At 44.2% G+C, this 24,709-nt stretch overlaps 1 protein-coding gene across 3 annotated transcripts in view; it reads left to right on the plus strand.

Moving 5' to 3' along the window:
* Positions 1 to 119: 119 nt before the first annotated feature.
* The window catches only part of RECQL4 (RecQ like helicase 4), a 33,254-nt gene continuing 8,664 nt past the window's right edge, over positions 120 to 24,709 (plus strand). Inside the window, exons 1-20 of one of the 3 annotated variants that reach the window (XM_026689996.2) lie at positions 120 to 483; positions 4,916 to 5,025; positions 5,158 to 5,191; positions 5,982 to 6,091; positions 6,666 to 6,809; positions 7,811 to 8,871; positions 8,995 to 9,094; positions 10,132 to 10,261; positions 11,785 to 11,907; positions 12,089 to 12,235; positions 13,005 to 13,097; positions 14,819 to 14,955; positions 16,543 to 16,626; positions 17,920 to 18,108; positions 18,954 to 19,136; positions 20,042 to 20,240; positions 21,119 to 21,396; positions 22,925 to 23,062; positions 23,442 to 23,598; positions 24,357 to 24,486. In XM_026689996.2, coding sequence (XP_026545781.2) covers positions 4,942 to 5,025; positions 5,158 to 5,191; positions 5,982 to 6,091; positions 6,666 to 6,809; positions 7,811 to 8,871; positions 8,995 to 9,094; positions 10,132 to 10,261; positions 11,785 to 11,907; positions 12,089 to 12,235; positions 13,005 to 13,097; positions 14,819 to 14,955; positions 16,543 to 16,626; positions 17,920 to 18,108; positions 18,954 to 19,136; positions 20,042 to 20,240; positions 21,119 to 21,396; positions 22,925 to 23,062; positions 23,442 to 23,598; positions 24,357 to 24,486 — 3,521 coding nt within the window. In that variant the 5' untranslated portion in view covers positions 120 to 483; positions 4,916 to 4,941. Of the gene's footprint in view, positions 484 to 4,915; positions 5,026 to 5,157; positions 5,192 to 5,981; positions 6,092 to 6,665; positions 6,810 to 7,810; positions 8,872 to 8,994; positions 9,095 to 10,131; positions 10,262 to 11,784; positions 11,908 to 12,088; positions 12,236 to 13,004; positions 13,098 to 14,818; positions 14,956 to 16,542; positions 16,627 to 17,919; positions 18,109 to 18,953; positions 19,137 to 20,041; positions 20,241 to 21,118; positions 21,397 to 22,924; positions 23,063 to 23,441; positions 23,599 to 24,356; positions 24,487 to 24,709 lie in introns of those variants that run through there. The other 2 variants (XM_087962290.1, XM_087962291.1) reach the window with 2 other exon arrangements.

Genomic DNA, 24,709 nt, shown 5'->3' on the forward strand with positions numbered 1-24,709 from the left:
GCGGTCCACTTTTCCAGGGGGGGAAAAAAAGCTCGGACGGGAGATGGGCGCTGATTGGCTGAGCGGGGCACGTGCGCTTCCCTGATTGGTCGGCGCTTCGGGGAGCGGGAAATCCTGTCAGGCTCGGCGGCGGCCTGGGACGTCGAGCTTTCCTGTAGGTTTATCCAGCGGGGGAAAGCGGGAGCCCGGCTTCTTCTTCCTCCTCCTCCTCGTCGTCGCGTGTCACCTTCCTCGGGAGGCTTCAGCCCAGTCAAGCCAGTGGCAGTCACAATTTCGCGGGGGAACCGGAGGGCGCAGCGTCCCAACCCTGGAATTGAAGAGATTTTGCAGCCGGTTTTTGCATCCTTCTTCCGCGGGACCCCCCGCCCCCGTCCAGCCCCCTCAGAGCTGCCTTCCCTGAGCTGCCGCCCCCTCCTCCTCCTCCTCCCCGTCCCACCAGGCGGCCTTTAGGAGCCCAAGTCTACTGCTGTGAAAAGGGAGAAGGTCTTTATTTGCTTGCTTATATTCATTTACTTATAAGTCCATTGTTGAAAAGGGGGCGGTTTCCTCACATCTACCTGTCTAGCTCTATTATATGTTTTCTATTATATCTATTTTATCTATCTAGCTCTATTATGTGGCTATTATATCTATCTAGCTCTACTATCTGTCTATCATCTATTATATATCTATTATCTGTATTCTATCTATTCTATCTATTATCTGTTTATTATATCTAGCTCTGATCTAATATATGTAGCTCTATCTTAATTATCTGTCTATTATATCTATTTATTCTATATATTAATTATCTCTATTCTATCTAATTATCTATTATATCTATTCTATCTACCTCTATTTTATCTAATTTGGCTATCATATCTATAGCTCTATTATCTGTCTATCATCTATTATATATCTACAGTATTATCTGTATTCTATCTATTCTATCTATTAATTATCTATTTATTATATCTAGCTCTATGATCTAATCTATTATATGTATCTAGCTCTATCTTAATTATCTGTCTATTATATATATTCTATATATTAATTATCTGTCTATTCTATCAATTGTTTATTATATCTAGCTCTATGATCTAATCTATTATATGTAGCTCTATCTTAATTATCTGTCTATTATATCTATTATCTATTCTATATATTAATTATCTCTATTCTATCTAATTATCATCTATTATATCTATTCTATCTACCTCTATTTTATCTATCTTGGCTATTATATCTAACTCTATTATCTATCATCTATTATATATCTACAGTATTATCTGTATTCTATCTATTCTATCTATTAATTATCTGTTTATTATATCTAGCTCTATGATCTAATCTATTATATGTAGCTCTATCTTAATTATCTATTATATCTATTATCTATTCTATATATTAATTATCTCTATTCTATTCTATCTAATTATCATCTATTATATCTATTCTATCTACCTCTATTTTTATCTATCTTATTTGGCTATTATTTATTTATTTATTTATTTATTTATTTGATTTGCCAATTGTTTACAAGATAATAAGTATAAGTGTATACATAGTTGTGAATACATGAAATGGGTACATATAAGAAAAATAAAGAATAAGAGAAACAATAGGACAGGGACGGTAGGCACGTTGGTGCGCTTATGCACGCCCCCTACAGGCCTCTTAGGAAAGGGTGAGGTCAATAGTAGACAGTCTGAGGTTAAAGTTTTTGGGGTTTGGGAAGAAACTACAGAGTCGGGTAGAGTATTCCAGACATTGACCGCTCTGTTGCTGAAGTCGTATTTCCTGCAATCAAGTTTGGTGCGGTTAACCTTGAGTTTGTATCTATTGTGTGCTCTTGTGTTGTTATGGTTGAAGCTGAAGTATTCATTGACAGGTAGGACATTGCAATGTATGATTTTATATACCATGCTTAAGTCAGACCGAGACGGCGTAATTCAAGGTTTTCTAGTTCTAGAATTTCAAGTCTGGTGGCATAAGGTATTCTACAACGAGTAGAGGAGTGGAGAACTCTTCTTGTGAAATATTTCTGGACTTTCTCAATTGTGCTAATATCAGATACGTAATGTGGGTTCCAGACTGATGAACTGTATTCGGTATTGGTCTAGCAAATGTTTTGTATGCTCTGGTTAGTAGTGTGATATTACCAGAGAAAAAGCTACGTAGGATTAGGTTAACAACTCTTAATGCCTTTTTGGCTATGTAGTTGCAGTGGGCTCTAGCACTTAGATCATTAGTGAAAAATGAAAAAGCACTACGCAATCTAAAACCATCTCTATCTATTGGACCGGATGGAATATGTGCCTACTTCTTAAAAAAGCTATCCACTGCCATAGCCAAACCTCTAAGCATAATCTTTGAAAAATCTTTCAGGACCAGCTCCTTGCCTAACCTATGGTCACAAGCCACAGTCATCCCCATCTTCAAAAAGGAGACCCCAGCCTAGTTGAAAATTACAGACCAATCTCCTTATGCTGCGTCACCTGTAAAGTCATGGAATCAATTATTAACCAATCCATCATCTTCCACTTAGAGACAAACAACCTACTCTCCAATAAACAATTTGGTTTCAGAAAAAAACTATCCTGTAATCTGCAACTCTTACACTGCAAAAACATATGGACGACACAACTCGACCAGGGCAAAGCAATAGACGTAATTTATACAGACTTCTGTAAAGCCTTTGATTCAGTGGTACCACGACAAACTACTCCTAAAACTAAAATCCTATGGTATCTCTGGACAACTGAATAACTGGATAGAAGCATTCCTGGCAAACAGACAACAAATGGTCAAAATTGGGAGCGTCCTATCAAATTCTGTACCTGTCAATAGTGGTGTCCCCCAAGGCAGTGTTCTAGGACCAACTCTCTTCATACTCTACATAAATGACCTCTGTGATCATATTAAGAGCAATTGCGTTCTTTTCGCTGATGATGTAAAGCTGTTCAATACCACAGACAATACTGCTACCCTACAAAAGATCTTGACTATGTATCAGAATGGTCAAACAAATGGCAACTTCAAATCTCGACAAATAAATGCTCTGTCTTACATATTGGCAAAACAAAATAAGAAAATAAAATACAAGCTAAATAGTCAAGACCTTGTTGATGATCCAAACTCTGTAAAGGACCTTGGAATACTCACCTCTAATGATCTGAGTGCTAGAGCCCACTGTAACTACATAGCCAAAAAGGCATTAAGAGTTGTTAACCTAATCCTACGTAGCTTTTTCTCTGGTAATATCACACTACTAACCAGAGCATACAAAACATTGCTAGACCAATACTCGAATACAGTTCATCAGTCTGGAACCCACATTACGTATCTGATATTAGCACAATTGAGAAAGTCCAGAAATATTTCACAAGAAGAGTTCTCCACTCCTCTACTCGTTGTGGAATACCTTATGCCACCAGACTTGAAATTCTAGAACTAGAAAACCTTGAATTACGCCGTCTTCGGTCTGATTTAAGCATGGTATATAAAATCATACATTGCAATGTCCTACCTGTCAATGAATACTTCAGCTTCAACCATAACAACACAAGAGCACACAATAGATACAAACTCAAAGTTAACCGCACCAAACTTGATTGCAGGAAATACGACTTCAGCAATAGAGTGGTCAATGTCTGGAATACTCTACCTGACTCTGTAGTTTCTTCCCCAAACCCCAAAACTTTAACCTTAGACTGTCTACTATTGACCTCACCCCTTTCCTAAGAGGTCTGTAGGGGCGTGCATAAGCGCACCAACGTGCCTACCGTCCCTGTCCTATTGTTTCTCTTATTCTTCTTTTATTTTTCTTATATGTACCCATTTCATGTATTCACAACTATGTATACACTTATACTTATTATCTTGTAAACAATTGGCAAATCAAATAAATAAATAAAAATAAATAAATAAATTAGAGGTGAGTATTCCAAGGTCCTTTACAGAGCTTGGGTCATCAACAAGATCTTGACTATTCAGCTTGTATTTTATTTTCTGATTTTTTTTGCCAATATGTAGGACAGAGCATTTATTTGTTGAGATTTGAAGTTGCTATTTGTTAGACCATTCTGATACATAGTCAAGATCTTTTTGTAGGGTAGCAGTATTGTCTGTGGTATTGAACAGCTTAATATATCTATCTAGCTCTATTATCTGTCTATCATCTATTATATATCTACAGTATTATTTGTATCCTATCTATTCTATCTATTAATTATCTGTTTATTATATCTATTTATCTATTCTGTATATTAATTACCTGTCTATTCTATCTATTCTATCTAATTATCATGTATTATATCTATCTATTATCTGTCTTGATTGGCTGGCAACATTGTGTTTCCTTTATTGGAGGCTTTTAGTGTGGTTTGGCTTCGGGTAAACGGATGGCTATCATTTATTAGGAAGCTAGGTTTCATCTGGGTGCCTGGTTGGGGTGTCCAAGACCAATAAACACAGACAAAGACTCCCAACCAATCAGGATGAAGAAAAAAACATTCTGGCACAGCAGTAGGCTAGCACCAAATTTAAAACAGAAACGGCTGTAAAAGTCTGCCTCAAAGACGAACACAATACAGGAGCCTGATGATGGCAGATGAGATTCTGCCGAAACGTCACTACAACTTTAAAAGCACAACTACAATGACCTGGGAAAATACCCGAACAAAGCTGAATAACATACATACATACATACATACATAATTCTGTATGCTTAAATTGCAGGGTTGGAATTGGAATTTTAAAGTTGAGGAGTTGTCCATCAAAATCTGAACCAGAATATTATGCAATGATTGATGTTTGTGTCAAGGACTTGGGTATTGTCCTGTTTGTATTGTGTTTTCTCATGGCATTTCTTGCTAAATCTTCTGATGGAGTTTTCTTGGAGCTAATTAACCTGACATTCTGTCTTTTCGTACAGTTTTCGGGAAATTGTTGAATGGAACTATGGACCCTTTGGACAAAATTAAAGTCCTTCTGAAAAAATGGGAGACTTCTTTTTTTCAGGAGCAGCAGAGGAAGCCCAGCAAGGTATTTTGAATGCAATTTAATATCGGATTATCATAAGTTTCATCGTTATATTGTTTAGGTTAATTAAATCATTTTCAACACGACTGAAATCAAGCAGATTTCCGAAATTATTTCTTTGTGTTTGTTTTCCAGACAGATGTTCTGGATGCTCCTGAAAAAATAAAAAGTAAGCATGATCCTTCTATACAATATATTACAGTCCTGTGTATGGAGGTGCAGTAGTAGATGTGATAGAATACAGTTTTGATCAGTGGAACATGATAGTTCTTTGCAAACTTTTAAAATGCTACGTTTTGATCATTTTCTCATCAGAAAATAGGTAAGGAAGACAAGAAATCTGTGTCTAAAACTTTTTAATTAGATGCTAATTGCAATGATTTTACAATACATTGATATTCCTTTTAATTGCATTGGTATATATTTTGTCAAAAATCACTTCTTAGTCTTTAACTTTTTACTATGAGAAAAGCAAAAATGTGAATGGCATCAAGGGAGTCATAAATATAATATGAGGACACTGTGTTGACTAGCATCGATCAAACTTGTTCAGGTCCACCCTTAGCCAGTCCCTCTCAGCTCAAACTCTGTCACAATTTTGGAAATCTATGATTTGTTTTTCTTATGGATTGAAGCGAAAGTTTCATTCGTTTAGAAGAGCAATAGCTACAACTTTCATTCTCGGACTTCTGCAACTCTAATTTCATTGAGTTGTAATAGTATAGTAATACTAAGAATAGTAAGAGATTCTTCACTGTTTGGGATGTGCAAAACATTTTACTCTGAGGGCAACGTTTCACAAACCTCCTCTCCCTTGTCCTCATGTTTTGAGTGTGAAACTGTTTTTGAGTGCAAAGTGAACATTTGGATAACCTACCTAAAGAAGACTGTACATTTGAGGGACTACAGAATTAATTTGGCCACATGATTCTCAGCTCAAAAATCTCATTTGCACACAGAACTGTACAGAGAGTACAAAGCTCTAAAAGAATCCAAGGGGCATCATGATCGCCCTGAATCTGCCATGACCTGCCAGCAAGAAAATCAGGAACTTGTACTACCAGAAAAGGTAATGAAAGAGCCACCATGTTTTGCAAATATGTTGTTCTGTCTGAGCCCTGAAAGTGGGGAGAGGAATCATTTCGCCTTCTTGCTTTAGTTTAAAGCAAAACTTGCTTAAACACCACCAACATTTCAGCTGTTGGGTTTGTACAACATGCTAAACCTAGTTACTACAATAGTTTATGGGTTCACATTAAAACTATACTTATGTGCCTTGTGAATGCAGTCACTTTAATTGACTTGTTAAGAGAGTTATAGGAACACATCAGTTTTCCTGAAATTTCTTACACCGAGTTAACATTTCCTTCACTCCTTTTATACACAGCATCCAAAATTCACTGGTTGTGTCCGCACAATATCCAAACTCTAGTTTACCTAATCATTTAATTTACCCATTTAACCCAACTGTCATGATCTGCATAGTGTAAGCTATTAGTTAACACACCCGCTGCATTCACACAAGAGGGCAACCCAAAAAGAATGGTCAAGTTTGTGGCTCCACCTGGGTCTTTTTGAAAAAGTCTGATATTAACAACTGAGTTGTCTTTCTGTCTCCTCTTTGCTTGGGTCCATTTGCTAAGGCACCTGATTTTGGTTCCTGGGGATCACACCTGAATCGAGGGCAGAAGATTTCTAAAGTGACCCAGCAGAATCCAGAAGCCTTGCAGGCCTCAGCTCAGCATTTCGGGATGAAGCTGAAATGCAACTTAGGTGCAAAAATTAAGGTCTGAAAAGTTTGTGGTTGTTGAGAAGTGTATAGTTGCTATATTGTTGTATTTTACTGAGTTTATACAATGCAATTATATATTGTGCAAAACATTGTTGTTTTGAATGTAGAAGGTACTGTAGCTTGATTTTTGGAGGATGAAAGTCATTGAAGAATCAAAGGGACCAATTCTCTGTAAAAATTTCTTTCTCATCCTTGCTCTATTGTCAACAAACATGAGACTTGCATCTCATTTTGAGTTAATTAGATACCTACCATAGTATTTATCTGGGCCCATAGCTACTAATAACTCTGTTCAGCAACGTTTGATCTGAAGGGGAAGTCTACATTTATGTGTCACTTCCTTAATATATTAAAGTAACAGTGTGACTGTGACTAAAGAAATAAGAAAATCAAATCAAATGAACAAAGATTAGAAAAGTAGCCTTCTACAGATGTATTACTCTAGTCCCAAAACACAGAGAAATCTCAAGAAAAACCAGAGAATTAGAATGCAGAGGGAAAATTAAAAGGAAGTTTTCCCCAATGTTTCTTTGGTTTTTCATAAAAAGATCAGATTGCACGCTTGCCTAGTGACCCAATGTATCTCTTATTTTAAATATAACTTTCTGATATGAGTAAGCAAGAATAACTTTAAAGGCTATCATAATTTATACTTGAATTAACCCAACATATAATTCTGACATAAGTAGGATAGGGGAGGAAGGCGGGTAAAATTAGGCCCCACATTTCTACCCAAACCTGCTAAATGAGCCCCAATTTTAAATTGACTCAGTTCTTCTCTTGCCTTATGGCATGAAAGAATATATTCACTGTCAAGAGTTTCTTGGATAGATAGATGGTCTTATAAATTGCATAAATAAAACATGCAAGGAGATTGCAGGCAACAACAAAACAGCAAAAATAAAAGATTTCAGAAGCTAAGAATATTGTATTAGTTTTCAGCAGTGATATCCTTCTGATTCTACTAATTGTGTGTTATTTTACTTTTGATCCCAGGAATGTCCTATAACTTTAAGGAGATCCCTCACTCCGAAAAGCAAACCAGTTCAATTAGCACAGAAGGATGGAGCTCAGATTGAAAAAGTTGCGTCTTTCCCATCGCCTGAAATTCCTTCATTAAAAACTAATCCCAGTGATTTGCCTGGTTCTAATGCCAAGGAAGTTACAGCTCTCCTTCCTACTTCATTTCCAAACCTGGCTGGCACTCAGTTCCGTTTTCCTGGTCCGAAACCGAGGCTGCCATCATCGGATCGGTTTCAGTGGCAAAAGCAGACAGTAACGAAACGATTGAGCAGTTTGGATGCTGGGTGGCTAGACAGGTGCCAAGGGACAAAATTGGAAACTAGAGAGGAACAAAATGAAGACTATAGTTTAAATGTAGCTAATGGGGCAGGGCCATGCCCAGGATTGCCAGAAAGCATTTCCGTCCAAGCACAGACCCCGTTTTTCCAACCTGGGAAAAGAAAATGGGAGAAAGATGGCCAATCTCCCCAGGAAAATTGTCAGCAGGACATGTTAGAGAGCCAGCCCGTGGTCCAGAGCCCAGAAGGCCTGAGTACACGGAGCACAGGGGATAATCCAGAGACAGACAAAGAAAGGGTAAGCGTAGCATCCAGTGAAACCAGTGCTGAAATTCTCACCACTGAGCAGATGCAGAACTTGGAGACTGGCAGAAAAGATGGCAGCCTTCGGCTGAGGGGTGCTTTATGTGATGGGCAGAATGGACAGATTCCCCCCACCAAGAAAGGGAAAATGCCAAGCAAGAAAAGGCGTCTGGATCCTGCAGCTGACGATGAAGTTACTCCAGGCGTTTCTAAACCTGGCGTTTGTACAAAGCGCCAAAGGACTAAGGAGCTGGTTGAGGACAGCCACGTCAAAAAACTGCATCCTGCCAGCCAAAAGCCACGAAAGGATGAATACGACTTTGACCAAGACGCTGCCAAAGTGCAAGAGGAGGAGAAGGAGAGGGTTCCACTTCTTTCTGAAAATATACTTGGGGACCTGGTTGAGGAAAATCGTCCTAAGAGGAGTGGGAAGCCCAGCATGCCAAGCTGCAGGTACCCCTCACCTTTACCTGGAGTGAGGCTGGGGAATTCTGGGAGTTGAAGTCCTCAAGTCTTAAAAGTTGCCAAGGTTGGATACTCCTGGCTTTTTATTGATAGGAGTTTTTTCTTCCCCAGGCTGCCACCAAAGAAATGTGGCAATTTTGTCCGTCTCAATATGAAAACAAAATCCCACGTAAAGCATTGCTCCTTGAAGGGAAAACACCTTCGCAAGCAGGTAAGTTGCCTTGTGGCCAACCTGCATAGTGAGTCAACACATTTAAGAGCTTTTAACGGGTTCTCACATTTCATGCTTGATCATCTTTTTCCCCCCCCCATGCTGGAAAATTGACTGCGGGCAGTCCTCAACTTTCGACCACAATTGAGCCCACAGTTTCTATTACTAAGCCAGGCAGTTGTTAAGTGAGTTTTGTCCCGTTTTACAGCCTTGCTTGCTGCAGTTATTAAGTGAATCACTGCAATTGTTAGCCACACAGTTAAATCTGGCTTCCCATTGACATTGCTTGTCAGGTTGTAAAAGGGGGGGGGGGGGATCACATGACCCCAGAACACTGAAACTGATCATAAGTACATGCCAGTTGCCAAGCCTCCAAATTTTGATCAGGTGGCCTTGGGGAGGCTACAATGGTCATGTGAAAAATGGTCATTTTTTTCAGTGCCATTTTAACTTCAGACAGTCACTAAATGAATGTAAGATGAGGACTACCTGTATTAGAAGTTAAAACCACAGGTCTTACTGAAAGAGCAAGCAAGATTAGCCCAATTTCTCTTCTGCTTAACTTGTTTATTAAGGTTGTATGCTGCTCCTTTCACTGACAAGGGCGGCTTACAAGCCTTAAAAAGATTAACATAAAAACTATTGCAATGCTATATAAAAACAAGGAAATAGATAGCAGGGGGATCTTCTTACCCCATCAACAACCTCCAGCAGAAGGCGTCCCTCTTGGGGGTCCCTCTTGGCAAAACCAGATTTTGATACCCTTCCGATGGCCAAAAGAATGGGAGCACTTCTCATTTCCAGTGGCAGGATGTTCCACCGGGCGGGGTCCACAGTGGAAATGGCTCTTCTCTTTTGAGTCTGCCTTCCAGAATTCCTTGGCCGATGGGTTCTGCAGCAGCACAAGTGGAGCAAGTGGGGTGGGCTAGTCCCACTGGGACAAGATGGCTCCTCGGACAATCCCCTGAAGTGACCAGCTACGAAGGAAAGGATGAACCAGGCCCTCTTCGCCTCATCTGTATTTTGGTCCTGCCTAGGTGTGGAAGCAGAAGTGGCAGAAAAAGGGGCAGCAGTTTGGTGGAGGTGGCAGGCTCATGGACCGAAGTTCTGACACTTGCTTCAAATGTGGGGGACGCGGCCATTGGTCTTCCCAGTGCAAAGGTGAAGGTGGGTCTGGCAGGTTGACGATATCAAACCGGAAAGCCTGGTGACAGAATCCAGGTCAGTTAGCAAAGGTTGCCTTGAAGTCCCCCACAGAGGGACACACTGTACTGAACTAAAAAGACCGTTCTGAAATTGAGGCAATGGTCTCTCCTGCCAAAGAAACAGTTAAAAAAAAACCCCAAAAGAACCTTACTTACCTGGTTTATCTAGTTTTTTTTTTTAAAAAAAACTATAACAGTGGAATATAAACACCACCACCAACAGAAAGCAGGGTGGTGGTTACCTAATGAGAAAAAAAATCTATATGCATTGGTAGTGATTAAAATAAACATGAGAAAAAAGAATAAAGTGATTAAGAAAAAAACCTATATTCTGTCAACTCAGTAACAGTACAGAATTAATTAAGTCCTTATGCTTAATCAAAAGAGAGAAGCAACCTGGAATTAAGGAGTACCTTACATAAATAAACGATTAATCATAAACCACTTACATCTATCTAAGTTCTATACCATTCAACTGAATTTACTGCGATCAGAGCTTTCACAAGTTTCATATATTTTATTGTTTTATTGTTAAATTTCTACCATTATTTCTGGCAGTATAATTGGTTCTGTCATGTGTTTTTAAATCTTCCTGAGAGATTTCTTCCAACTCAGCATTTCCCAATAAATTAATTATTTACTATTCAGTTACACATGTCTTATCTGAATGTAACTGAGCATTAAAATAATTAAACTGGTAATTAATAACCCCTGCCTCATTACATAACTGACTATCGTTGGCTTGAATTCCAGATGTAAAATTGCATTGCTTTTCTTGCTTGTGAGCCAATAATTTCCCATTTTTCTTTCCTGATTCCGCTGATCAATGCATTTCAAAGAATAATCAAATTGTTCCGAACATATTAACTGACATAAATCAAATATTTCTCAAGGTCAATTTCCCAGTTTTAATTAGGCTTCATCAGTAGTGGAGACATTAAAAAAAACATTGATAGAAATATCAAAACCAAAATAAACATCACAGAAACATGCTGTCGGACTTGTCCTGATTTGGTCATTTAGAAAAGAAAAGTCTTCGACTGCATTTGTAGTGACTTTTACTAAAGCCAAGTGGTTACAAAATAGAAAAAGCCCGATCTGAGATTTCACCCACCAAAACTGCCTATTTACTGTCCCCTTTCCCAGGTCCTTCCCCGTTATCTCCCTGGTGTCCAATAGAATTCAAGCATATTGTTTTGGTAACAGTTCTGGTGCTTGGTGGGCTCGGTGATGGTCTGCATTCCATTCCCAGGCTCGTGGCCTTTGGGTCGGTTAGCCGATGTCTCTAATGGGCACTTGGAACCGTTTTCTTGTCTTTTCCCCCCACCCACCCACCCAATAGCTCCCTCCCCCCCATACATGGTTCATGGCAGCCTGGCATCAGCAAAGTGGCAATGGGGTGAAGAAGGATGGCAGCACTGACACTTACCATCACTGAACTACGTAACAGAAAACTTTTGCATTCCTTTGGTGTCGTCCCTACAGATCAACGGCCTGCTACCAGTGCCCAGCTGGAGGACAAGAGCGGTGCTGCTGAAGAGGAAGTACCTTTGCTGACTCTGGAGGAAGTGGCTCAGATGACCAATACGACTTACACGAAAATTTCAAGTAAGAGACAAGACCTACCTCTGCCATGCCAGAGCATCTGCTTCCAGAATCGTTTCTGGTTTGTCTCAAACCAGAAGATAAAGCGTAGCATCAACCATGAAGTTGGGTTGGGTTGCTATTAAGGCTGTTAATCACAGTGTTCCCTCTGACAAGAATTTCAGCCTCAATTCTCCTTCCTCAGCAAAGAGTGAGAACAGCCAAGAAACCCCGGAGAGGTCTGCTCAGGAAGAAAGTTACCTGCAAATAGGAAGGCCCGCACCTGAAACGTTCACTCCACCTGCACCGATAGAGCCTTTCTACAAACTGGGGCCAGATAAGAAGGTGAGAGGTAAGATTCGGGCCGCGAGGAAAACAAGTTCTGGAGGAAGGCTGAAACGTTTGAAAAACACTTGCAGGAATTAGGTATGTCTAGTCTAGTGAAAAGAAGGATCAGGGGTGACATGATAGAAGTCTTCCAATATTTGAGGGGCTGCCACAAAGAAGAAGAGGGGGGTCAAGCTATTCTCCAAAGCACTTGAAAAGCAATAGATGGAAACTCGTCAAGGAGAGAAGCAACTTAGAACTAAGGAGAAATTTCCTTACAGTGAGAACAATTAACCAGCGGGACAGCTTGGCTCCAGAAGTTGTGGATGCTCCAACACTGGAAGTTTTTAAGAAGAGACTGGACAACTATTTGTTTGAAATGGTATAAAGTTTCCTGTCTGAGCAGAGGGTTAGACTAGAAGACCTCTAAAGTCCCTTCCAACTCTGTTTTTCTGTTATGGTTCTGGGAAACATAGGAGGAATGTAACAGATAACGGATAATCAGAGTTGGAAGGGACCTTATAGGACATCTAGTCCAACCCCCTACCCAAGCGGGGGACCCTACACTATTTCTGACAAATGTATGCTAATTGAGGCAGCTTTGAAGTCCTCAGTTGTCCTGCCCTGCTAAAGTTTCAGTTCTTCAAAATCTGTAATCTTTTGTAAAGAGTCTGTATGTTTATAGCTGAAACGGCAACAGGCCATGCTGAAGGCGTCTGCTCAGACCGTTCTGCTGAGTCTTCCCTGGGGAACAGCCATCCCTAACTGCGGGTTGTGCACTGTATCTTGTCCAGGTACACCTCCTGAAGTGTTCCAAGCACTGGCTGAGCTGGGTTATACTTCCTTCCGGCCAGGACAGGAAACAGCAGTGATGAGGATACTCTCAGGTAAGGCGTAAAGAAACAAACCCTTAACTTGCTTGGATCTTGGCAGTTGTTGTGATGGCCAGGTATTTCAGGCAACACTTATACTTTATTGTCATTGCTCCTCATACAACAAAATTAAATGCCATCTTCGGTGTACGTTATACATAAGAAAACTATAGAAATAAAAACAAAAACACACATCCTTCTTCACATTCTATACAATTGAATTAAAAAACCCTGATATTGCATTAATATTGCACTATGCAGTAGAATTCAGTATAGTTTCTTGCCCTGGGATAGAAGCTGTTTATTAGCCTATTTGTCCTTGTTTTTATTACCCTGTACCATCTGCCAGACTGTAATAGTTCGAAACAAGGGCGCCCAGGTTAAGATGGATCTTTAAGAATGTTTTGAACTTTCTTAAGGCAGCGGGAACTTCTGAAGGACAAGCAGTGGTTCTTAGTCGGCTTCGGTTTGTCCTAGTCTCCCGACAGAGCCTGGTGAGGTAACATTGGCAAGTGTCTCCTTTTTTTCCTGGAGCTTGTGCCACTACACACAAGAGAAGTTAGGTCTGCCCCATAGCGAGTCTCCATCTTACCTGAAGCTTCCTCCTGTCTCTTGAGCACACTCCTCAATGGGGCCTAGAGGAAATGCACGTTTTGTGTTAGGAAGCACGATTTCGTGATGGCAAAATGAACGGAAGGAGAAATATAACGTGGTGTGTTACCTCCTCTGCTTTGGCTCTATTCCCCGATCCCTTCCACACAGACATCGGATGAAATTTGTGTTTTCTGCCATGTCTGCTCTAGTATATGAATAGGCACTGTGCATCTCAACTCATTCGTTCATACTTTCATACATTCTTTCAATTTCTATAACTGCCCAGTCAATGGGTGGCTTACAATTCCAAAATTACAAAAAAAAAAACCAATAAAAAGCACTTCAAAAACAATAAAAACATCCAACATAAATACAATTTGAAAATTCATTAGACTGACTAGTTCCCTGCTAGCAACACTTGAACTGGAGCTATCAGGAAAGGACACCTGGCTCTACTGTTTTCTGATAACCTGGAGATTCCTCTTCATGCCTTCACAATATCTCTTGGAACCCTTTTTGAACTTCAGCAAATGTAGATTCAGGCTACATGTTAGGAACCTTTAAACGTATCACCCGTCAGTCAGTGAAACAGGCTGCCAGCTGTACGGGGGAGATTTTCCCTGAAGGTCTTCACCCATATCAAAACAACCTACCTCATGTGCGACCAGGGTTTGAAAATAACACTTAACACAGCCCAGTCCTTGAGCAAAATGGTTTGGTTGAGATCGGCATATGTGGGACTGATTAGGGTAGATTGTAGGGGTGATACCGAAATATAATTTTATCACATTTTATTTATGTATTAAATCATGGTGTTTTATTCCCATTTCGTTTTAAAAAGTATTTTATCCAATTCCATTTTAAATTGTTTTTATCAGATTTTAGTAATAATGTGTGTCTGGAACTCTGCACTTTGATATGGCCCAAGGGCTAATCAATAAAGTAAACTAACTAACCCTGAAGGTCTTCATATAGGAATTCAGTGATCCTCTGTCCTAGCTGTCGTAGTGAATCCTGCACTGAGCAGGGGGTGGGCTAGATGTCCTTCTAGCACTGCAGTTTCTGGCCGAGGGCCAGCACCGGGGAAGGCTCCCGCGGCTGCCACTTCTGAGGCCGACTCTGCTGGCTTCACTCTCTTACAGGGCTCTCCACCTTGGTGGTCTTGTCAACAGGAATGGGGAAATCTCTCTGCTACCAGCTCCCTGCCTATCTGTACAGCAAGCGGTCCCCGTGCATCGCTTTGGTGATCTCTCCCTTGGTCTCGCTGATGGACGACCAAGTAAGCTGGGATGCGTGCCCTTGGTTTGGGAGGGGGGGGGCGACACCTCGAATCGCATTCTGCGAAGCAAACCAGCAATCCGGCCGTTCAGAGAACCAGAGGTGTTAACATCACTGCATACGATGGTACATTCTGGACCAGTTGAAGCTTCTAGGTCGGGGTGTCAAACTCAGCTTCATTGAGGGGCGCATCAGGGTTGTGTTTGACCTCGGGGGACCGTAGCCAGAGTGGACATGGCCAGCTCGATGTCACCCATGTTGGGGGCTCCTGTGGTGGCCTGAGCGCTTTGCCAGCGAGAAGGGCCTCCTAAGCTCTGTTTTCAGCTATGGTGGCATCCTGCAACCCTCTTGCCAGCGAAAACGGAGTGTGGGGGGACTGCGTGCGGCCCTCACGAGCTCTGTTTGCACGGGCAGAGGCCCCGTGGGCCAGCCTTTGCTCTTTCCAGGGTGGCCCCGTGGGCCAGATTAAGCACCCTGCTGGCCAGATCCGGCCCATGAGCCTTGAATTTGACACCCCTGTCCTAGGTGGTCTCCAGGGGCAGCCCCATGTAGAGAGTTGTGAGATGGCCATAGCTGGCTGACTGAAGCGCAACTGGCTTACCAGGTGAAGAAGGCCTTCCTGGTCACAGCTGCCACCTGCTCTTTGAGCTTTGAGGACAGGAAAAAAAACAACCCAAATTGTGCACCCTCTTTAAAGCCTTGCCGGGCATGGGTCACTCGAGGGACCCTCTCACCCCACTGGGACTGGCAGAGGAGCCATGCTGCGGGCTGCATCAGTCAAGGAATTCTGCCTGGCAGGGTCTAGGAGAAGAGGCTTCTCTGCTGGGTCACCTTTGGGACACCTTTCCCCCCTGCAGTGAGGTCCACTCCCACCCTCCTGACCTTCCACAAGGGCCTGAAGACCTGGCTGCCCCGTGGCCTGGGACCCCAATGGTGCAGCATCACCCTGGAGGTGGTGGATGAACGAAGAGCCGGCCCCACTGCCCTCACATATAATTTATATAACCATAATTTATTTTTCATTGTCACTATCCTTTTTATTGTTTTAGAAAAAACTTCTTTTTTTAATGGTTTCAATGTTTTTAATGCATAAGCCTGGGGTCCCCAGTGCTGCAGTCGTGGCCCACTACTGGGCCATGAGCCTTTCAGAACTGGGCCGCTGAAGTGGCAGGCAAGCATGTGCGCACCTACGCACCCCCACTGGTGCGAGCGGATTGCTGCGCCTCAGCTGAGCTAAAAAAACAGCTCACCTCACCAGCACTGACAGAGATTGGTTTTTCATTGCTGCGCGTGCAAAACGTGCTGTCAGAATCGGTGGGGGGAAATTTGGAATCCCACCGCTGGCCGGATTCGGCCTTCAGGCCTTGAGTTTGACACCCCTGTCCTAGAGCCCCTGCAAGCATGGCTCCTGTGTTGGGACAGGTAGGGTGAGCCAAAATTCACAATTCAGTATTATTTTTCTGGAGCCAAAATTGCAGCAGTAGGAAAAAGGCAGCGGGGACTTGACTCCTGTTTGTCTCCTGGAGACGGTGCTGGTAGCTCCGTGTTTGGCTAACTCTGAACGAGGCGCGATCTGTATCCCTTGCAGGTCTCTGGCCTCCCTCAGGGCTTGAAAGCAGTCTGCGTCCACTCCAGCATGTCGAAGGCTCAGCGGGAGGCTGCCATGGAGCGGGTGAGCCAACTGCATGAGGGCGAAACTACCTCGAGGTCACCAAGAACTGTCTTAACTAGGATCCCCCAGGTCATATTGCCCTGCAGAGCCCCTGACTCCCATGCGGTCTAAGGATTGTGGGATTGGTGGTCTCGGTTGGGGTAGTGTCAGGTGTGTTGGGCTCCTGCCAGCCTCCAGCCTTGAACTGAATTTATGTTTACCGATAAAGAAATCAAGGGAGGCTAGTATAGATCTACTTCTCTCTGTTCTGTCTATGCTGCGTCCCATAATTGGGTAGACCAGGTTGCTCAACGGAAAGAGCATTCCACCTTTGAACTTACACAGTAAAGACAGGTAGTCCTCGATTGACGACCACAACTGAGCCCAACATTGCTGATGCTAAGTGAGAACAGTTATCAAGTGACTTCCTGCGCAAAGTGTTACCAATGTTCTCCTTCTCCCTGGCCTTCTCCCTTGACCCGTCCGTCTCTGTCCAATGGTGTGCTGTAGAGGTGTTTGGGGAACAGTGCCGCTTGGTGCAATTTGAATTCTTTTCCCAGACCAGGTGTCCTTGAAGACCTCTGGTTTCTACCGCGCTCCCCCTAAAATAACACCCTGTCATATATATATATATTTTGCCACCGCAAAAGGCACCAGGTCTTATTTTCAGGGGATGTCTCATCCACTGACTAACCTCACTTGTGCGCCTTGCCCCCAGCCTCCTTTTCACTGTCGGGCCTTCAGGAACTTCTTCTTCTGCGGCCGGCAAGGCTTTCCTGAAGGCCTCTGCGGCCGATAAGAGAGCTCAGGATCGATCCAGAGCTTTGTTCTCAGCTCCAGAGGCCTTCAGGAAAAGCCTTGCCAGCCTTGCCGGTGGCAGAAGAAATGCCAGTGGCAGGTGTCGGGGTGTACGAGGCCTGGCTACAACTGTTCACAGGTAAGTAGTAGGGCAGCTCCTCCACCCCTATCCCCGCCCTAGCTTAATTTTCACCCGTCTACTCTGGAGTGGGCGGGATCTTAATTAGGGCTTATTTTGGGGATAGGGCTTATATTGGGCGCACATGTAAAAAAATCAAGCTAAGTAAGACTTACTTTCGGGGTAGGTCGTATTTTGGGGGAAACAGGGTATTAAGCCTGACATACACACACAGACACACAGACACCTCTCTACTCTCCACATGCCAGTTGCCTCCTTTCTCTCTCCTCTTCTCCCCCTAACAGTTTATGACAGGATGCCAGCACAGCACAAAGCTGAAGATGGCAGTTCTGACAGAAAGCCTGTGTCCCTGACCAACCAAGCTTGTCTGCTTGCAGGTAAAGGCCGGGAAAGTCCAGGTGCTCCTTCTCTCCCCCGAGGCCTTGGTTGGAGGGGGACTCTCGAGCAGCAGCTGCCTCCCTCCCGCCGACCAGCTGCCCCCCGTGGCTTTTGCCTGCATCGACGAAGTGCACTGTCTGTCCGAGTGGTCGCATAACTTCCGCCCTTGCTACCTCCGGCTCTGTAAGGTACTGGGGACGAAGGAGTGGAAGCATGGGTCGGGGTGCTGCAGGGAGGAGGGGCTTTTGAGGGGGGGGAGCTAGGGTCGAAGACCCTGAGCAGTTAGCATCTGAACAGTCCTCTTGTGCTCTTAAATCAGCCTCAAAAGTTTTCCTAGAGCAGCCTTTCCCAACCCTTGGCAAATTGAAGGTGAGTGGACTTCAATCCCTACAATTCTCAGCAGTGGCTGTCCTGGCGGCGGAATTCTCGGAGTTGAAATCCATATACTTGGAAATTGCCAAGCCATATAATTAAAATAATTCTAAAACGGTTCCATGTGATAATCTAAATATGGCCCGACATTGGGAAGGCTGGCCTACTGACCTCATTTATTGCTACTAATGATGAGTATGGGGGTTTATATTTCCCTTTGAAGCAGATTAAAATCTTGCACACTCTCTCTCTCATTCTCTCTCACTCATTTACTCTTTCTTACACTCTCATTCTCTTTTGTTTATTCTCTCTGTCTCTGTTTCTCTCACACTCATTTTCTCTATCTTTCTAACACTTATTCTTTCTCATTCTCTTACACGCATTTTCTCTTTCTCACTATCATTCTCTTATTCTCTCTGTCTCTCTCACACACTGCTTATCTCTTTCTGTCTCATTTTTTTTCTGTCCATCTCTCTTCTCTCCCTCCCTCCCTTCCTCTCTCATCAAAACTTTCCTTTTCCAATTGGGAAGAGCAACACACGTTGTGTAAAGGGCAGCATTTTTATTGGTCCAGCTGGGCACAGATAAGCCCCACGGCTGGAAGAGAGTTGGCGTCTTCTGCTTTCCGAAGTAGAGGACCTCACTGTTTCTTTCCTGGCAGGTTCTTCGAGAACGCTTGGGTGTGCGGTGTTTGTTAGGCCTGACAGCCACCGCCACCGTTTCAACAGCACAGGACGTGGCCCATCACTTGGGCATCCCAGAGGGCGAAGGGCTGGCTGTGCGTTCCGTTGCAGTTCCTCCAAACTTGTGTCTCTCTGTCTCTACAGATAGAGACAAGGATCAGGTAAGTCTGGAGCCCAGCCAGGTGTTTCCATATTAGAGAGCCGTTGGGAGGTGGGTGAGAGTCTTTAAGAACGTTGCCAGGTGTGTATGTTGACTCAGAAGCTCACAAGGTTGAATCTTAAGGTTTTTCTAAGAAAACAGGCTTTCTCCCTCAACCGGCTCTGCTGTGCTTTGTACTTCCTGTCCAGAAGTTGCTACACCTTTAGAGTGCTTTTCCAGTATTAGTAGCCAGAGTTCTGGAATTCAGAAATCCACTCCTCTGGGAGAATTTGTTTGGGATGTCTATGGAGATTCTCAGCTATGCAGGTCATGGTTATCCAAAAGGTGCTTTTTTCAAGAGGCAACTGGACTTTGTTGGTTTTGCTTCTCATCCATGAAGCTTCTTCAGCTCTGACTGGATGGTGGAGAATGGAAGAATTTATATTCCTTGCAGACAGCTGGTCCTTTGCATTTTTTAAGAGAGTCCTTGAGGCCACTTGGAGGTTTATCTGTGTCCTCGGGGTCACCTGAGTGGTGCAAATGAGTGTGGAGCCTTCTTGGAACTGCTGGAAGGACTGCGTTGTAGACTGGAGATGAATGAAGTCATATTCCCCTGTTGAGGGAGGGCTGTTCAATTTGGACACAGATGGCCTCTTGGATCCCTCGTTCAAACCAGCCGTCCTCTCTGTCCAAAATGTGGACTTTGCTGTCTTCAAAAGAGCTGAAAAAGCACCTTTGGGTATTTGTTTGAGATCAATCTCCTAGAACTGAGAGGAACATCAGGCTGAAAACACCACAAACAATTCCCCAGGTAGGAAATGTTTTCCTGCTGGGTATTGATGGCTTTCTTCCCTCTCTAACAAACACAACCCTCTTTTCCTAACGTATCCAGAACAATCTCTGTTGAAAAACTATGAACTATTGCAGGCTCTCGTAAGTTTGCTGCAAGGGGAAAGATTTGGAAGCCTGGACTCAGTCATCGTGTACTGCACGCGCCGGGAAGAGACAGCACGGATTGCAGCCTTCATCCGCACCTGTTTGCAGGGGGTGAAGCTGAGAGGCCCCCCCTGTGAAGGAGAGCCAGAAGGAGAGGTCCATCTCCCCGGAAAAAGGAAGAAAGCCAAAGGTAGCTGTTGACTGGCCAATATGGGCAGAACAGACCTGGGGAAACAGCTGGGTAGGGAATAAGGGATGTGGCAGAAACTCAAAAGCATTGTTCTTTTGGTCCCCAATTTATGACCGTCCTTGAGTCCCAACATTTTCTGTTGCTAAGCAAGACTGTTGATAAGTGAGCTTTCCCCCATCTTACAACCTGCCATGGTTGTTAAGTGAGCCACATGGTGGTTACATGAATCTGGTATCCCCGCAGAAGGGGATCAGGTGACCCCAGGGACGCTGCGACCGTCGTAAATATGAGACAGTTGCCAAGCATCCAAATTTTAATCACATGACAAGGGGATGGTGTAAGGGTCGTGAGCGTGAAAAAAGGTCATAAGTCACTTTTTTTCCAGTGCCGTTGTAACTTTGAACCGTCACTGAATGTACGTGTCAAGGCTCCAGCATCCTCCCCCATTCAAATTCTAAGTCTCTAGCCACATCTCTCAAAGTTAAAAAACAAACAAGATTTATTATGAGTGACCATGTCAGCGTTATCTGGGTGCAGCTGACTCTGAGACACATCATTCATTTCACCCTTGACCCTGGTCTTCCTCCCCACCCCTGGATGTATATTCTCCAATGGGACACATCCATAGCCAAGAGTCATCAATCAGGCTCTCCAGTAATAATCTTGTGTGCCAACAGCTTTGGCTGCCTAGCTATTATCTGAAGCATTTAAGGAATGCACTACTTCCCCCACTCCTTTTCTGCTGTCAACTCTAAAAGACCAGAGAAATATTTTTGAGTTGACAGAGCGGTTGTACGTCAAGGACTACCTGTATGCCTTTGATGTTTCTGCCAGGCTTGCAGTGAGCCTCCCCTTCATCCTCCTCTCATTCCCCCCAGCTAAAAAGAGCATCCGGTGCCCTCTGAAATGGGTGGCTGATGCCTACCACGCGGGCTTGTCCGCCCACGAACGCCGCCGTGTGCAGAACAGCTTCATGTCTGGCCAGCTGCGAGTGGTGGTGGCCACGGTGGCCTTTGGGATGGGCCTGGACAAGTCGGATGTGCGCGGGGTCGTGCATTACAACATGCCCAAGAACTTCGAGAGCTACGTGCAGGAGATCGGGCGGGCTGGGAGGGACGGCCAACCCGCCCAGTGTCATCTCTTCCTCAACCCGGAGGTAAAGTACGGCTCGTTTTGGGGGGTTTAATTCAGAGGAAACCAGCCACAAGTTTGGGCATCACATTTTTTTTCTTTGGGGAGGGGCTGCGAATATATGAAGAGCTGACACAAACAAGAGGGGGGGGGGTCAATTTATTCTCCAAAGCATCAGAGAGCAGGACAAGGAGCAACAGGAGGGAAACTCATCGAGAAGCAACTTAGAACTAAGGAGAAATTTCCTGACAGTGGGAAAATAGCCAGTGGGACAGCTGGCCTTCAGAGATTGTGGGCAGGGGTAGGATTCCGTAGACCGGTTGTTATGGTTCTGTGCAGTTTTTGAGAACCGGCAAATTGTGCCCCTCCCCTCTCCGCCTTCCCCTTCCCTCCCAGTCAGTCCTTATCGTGCATGCACAAAATTGCACACATACCTGACATTGCTGACTTCGTCCTTCCCCGCCTAGTCACTCCTTAAGGTATTTCTTTTCTCCCACTCCCGACGATCAGCTGTTCCCATGATCAGCTGTGCTGGGAATCCCCTCACTGTTTGACTGCTCTGCCCAGGAGCCTTCCCCGAGGCCCAGGAGGCAAAAAGGGGTGTGTGTGTGCTGCGCCCCCCTCCCCTGCACTCCGTTTTGGGCCTCCTGGGCCTCAGGGAAGCCGCCTGGGAGCAAAAAAGCCCCCCCAGGACGCCCCAAAAACGGGGGAGGGGGTGCTGCAAAACAAACAAACAAACAAACAACCATGTATTCTGTCCCAGCCGAAGTTTCCAAAAGCAAACACAGATAAACTCGAACACTGAAACGTTCACGGCTTTATTCCACAAATAACCCTCTTTGTAGATAACAGGTGGCTTGCAGCCAATTAGTCCAATAAATCAGAGTCTGTAATCATCACACTAACTCCTTCGAACTTTCGCCTTTTGTAAAGGCAAAAGCCATTTGAAACCAGGCTTATATTCCCTAGAGGGAGGGGCCATTAATTAGCATTCTTACTCCCGAGTTGCCTTCCTGATTGCTGCCAAGCGAACCACAACACTATGCTGCCCCCCCCCCCCCCCCCCAGTCACATAGCCATGCCCACAGAACCGGTTATTACAACATTTGAATCCCACCCCTGGTTATGGGTGCTCCATCACTGAAGAGACTGGACAACCGTTTGTCTGAATGTTATAGGCAAAGCTTCTTGCCTAAGCAAGGGGTTGGACTAGAAGACCTCCAAGGTCCCTTCGGATTTCTCTTATACCTTAATATGCTCGCGGATGGAACTTGCAGCACTGCATCTTGTGGGATCAAACTGCAGGGCCCCAAACCAATAATCGAGTCTCGCTGTAGTATTTTCTTTATTTTAACAGTATGCACTGGAGGAATTCTCCCCCCCCCCCAAGAAATAATGCAAGGGGTTCCTACAAATAAACGGAGGCACTCCTATTTATACTGTATATTTCAGGGAGGGAGGAGAAAATGATACAGTCATGCCCAGGCCTAGGTAATAAATAATAGTGATGCCTATTTCTCCGCCATTCACGAAGTTGACCTTCTCCTTGCCAGGGCGAGGATTTGCATGAACTGAGGCGCCATATTTACGCAGACATGGTTGACCGCTTCACCATCAAAAGGCTCGTGCAGACGGTTTTCCCACGTTGCAAATGCCAAGAGCTTCATCGGAAGCAGCAGGAACTCAACAAGGTGAGGACTGGAGGTTTAAACAGATAAAGAACGATTGCTGGAATTGGGTTTGTCTTGTTTAATGAAAAGAAGGACTGGGGGGGGGGGGATATGATAGCAGTGTTCCAATATTGGGGGGGGGGCTACCCCAGAGAGGAGGGAGTCAAGCTGTTCCCCGAAGCACCAGAAAGCAGGACAAGAAGCAACGGATGGAAACTGACCAAGGAGAGATTCAACCTGGAAATAAGGAGGAATCCCGGCGCAAAAGATACAAGCCCAAGTAGGACTGCCTGGCTCTCTGGTTAGCCCCATCCCTCACTTGAAGAGAACTTGAGACGAGAACTTTGGCCTCTGCCCACCCCATAACTCTTGGACATGACCAAACCCTTTTTAATCCCAGGGCTGTGAAGTGGAGGATGCAGAGATGCTGACTGCCCTAGAAGGAAGCTCAGGAAAGCCCGCTGACCCAGAACAGGAAGAGCTGCGGATATGCTATAAACACGAGAGAGCCATCCCTATTCAACAGACTGTGGAAGCGCTGGACCTCCGAGAAGAAGGTGAGGAATCAAGAGTTGAGAACTGTCTTCCTGAAGCTTTAAATGTGAAATAAAACTAATCAGAAGGAAGGAGGGGGATGGGTAGTTGGGTTTGTTGCTAACGCATCAGGCTAGAAGCTAGGAGTTCTAGTCCTCCTTCAGCACAAAAGCCAGCTGGGTTCTTTGGGTCAGTCTCTCTCTCTCTCTCTCTCTCTCTCTCTCTCTCTCTCCTCTCTCTCTCTCCCTCCTCCCTCTCTCTCTCTCTCAGCCCAACCCACCCTCACAGGGTTGTTTTGTTGGGAAGATAGGAGGAGGAAGAAGTATTATGTTTGTCCTCTGCCTTGAGTTAGTTATAAAAGTAATAAAGGCAGGGTAGGAAATCTAAAATAAAATCAAAATTAAAAAACAAACAAACATCTGGCTGTTCAGAATGGCTTGAGAAGGTTTTGAAGAAGAGGTTGGATAACCAAGTCTGAAGTGGTACACACGGTTTCCTTCCTAAGCAGGGGGTTGGACTAGAAGACCTCCAAGGTCCCTTCCAGCTCTGTTATTCCATTCTATTCTGAGTCTAACTGGTTTTCAGTTGTCCTAAGGTTTTGGCATCAGTCCAAAATGATTCCCTTTGTCAACAGATGGCACAGGTCTGATTGTGGAAATTGGATGAGGGCAGGAATGTTTCCAAAAACATGAATAGAAAGCACCAGCAAGAATGTTCTCAAATTGACCTGGCAAGCCTTGTTCTTGTCCACTTAGCCAAAAGTGTTTTGTTTTTTTTCCAGGCATAGAGACGCTTCTGTGTTACCTGGAATTACACCCCTGTCGCTGGGTGGAGCTGCTGCACCCCACTTTCTCTTCATGCCGGATTTCGTGCTATAAAGGCCCTCAGCAGCTGCGGATGGTTTCTCGAAGGTGAGGAAAGGAAGGAGGAGGGAAAGGATCAGGCCAGTAAGAGGAAATTCAGAAACAAGGCTCTTTGACAGCGGTGGCTCAAATCCACTGCTCCAGGTTGTCTTCAGCTCACAACCACCCTGGAGCCCAGAATCTCTGTTGGTAAGCAAGGCAGTTGTGAAGCGAATTTTGTCCCGTTTTACAAACTTTCTTGCCACCGCTGTTAAGTGAATCACTGCAGTTG

This window comes from Notechis scutatus, chromosome 3 (assembly GCF_049901735.1).
Source record: "Notechis scutatus isolate UNSWTSFEM ecotype Mainland chromosome 3, rNotScu1.2, whole genome shotgun sequence".
Taxonomy (NCBI): domain Eukaryota; kingdom Metazoa; phylum Chordata; class Lepidosauria; order Squamata; family Elapidae; genus Notechis; species Notechis scutatus.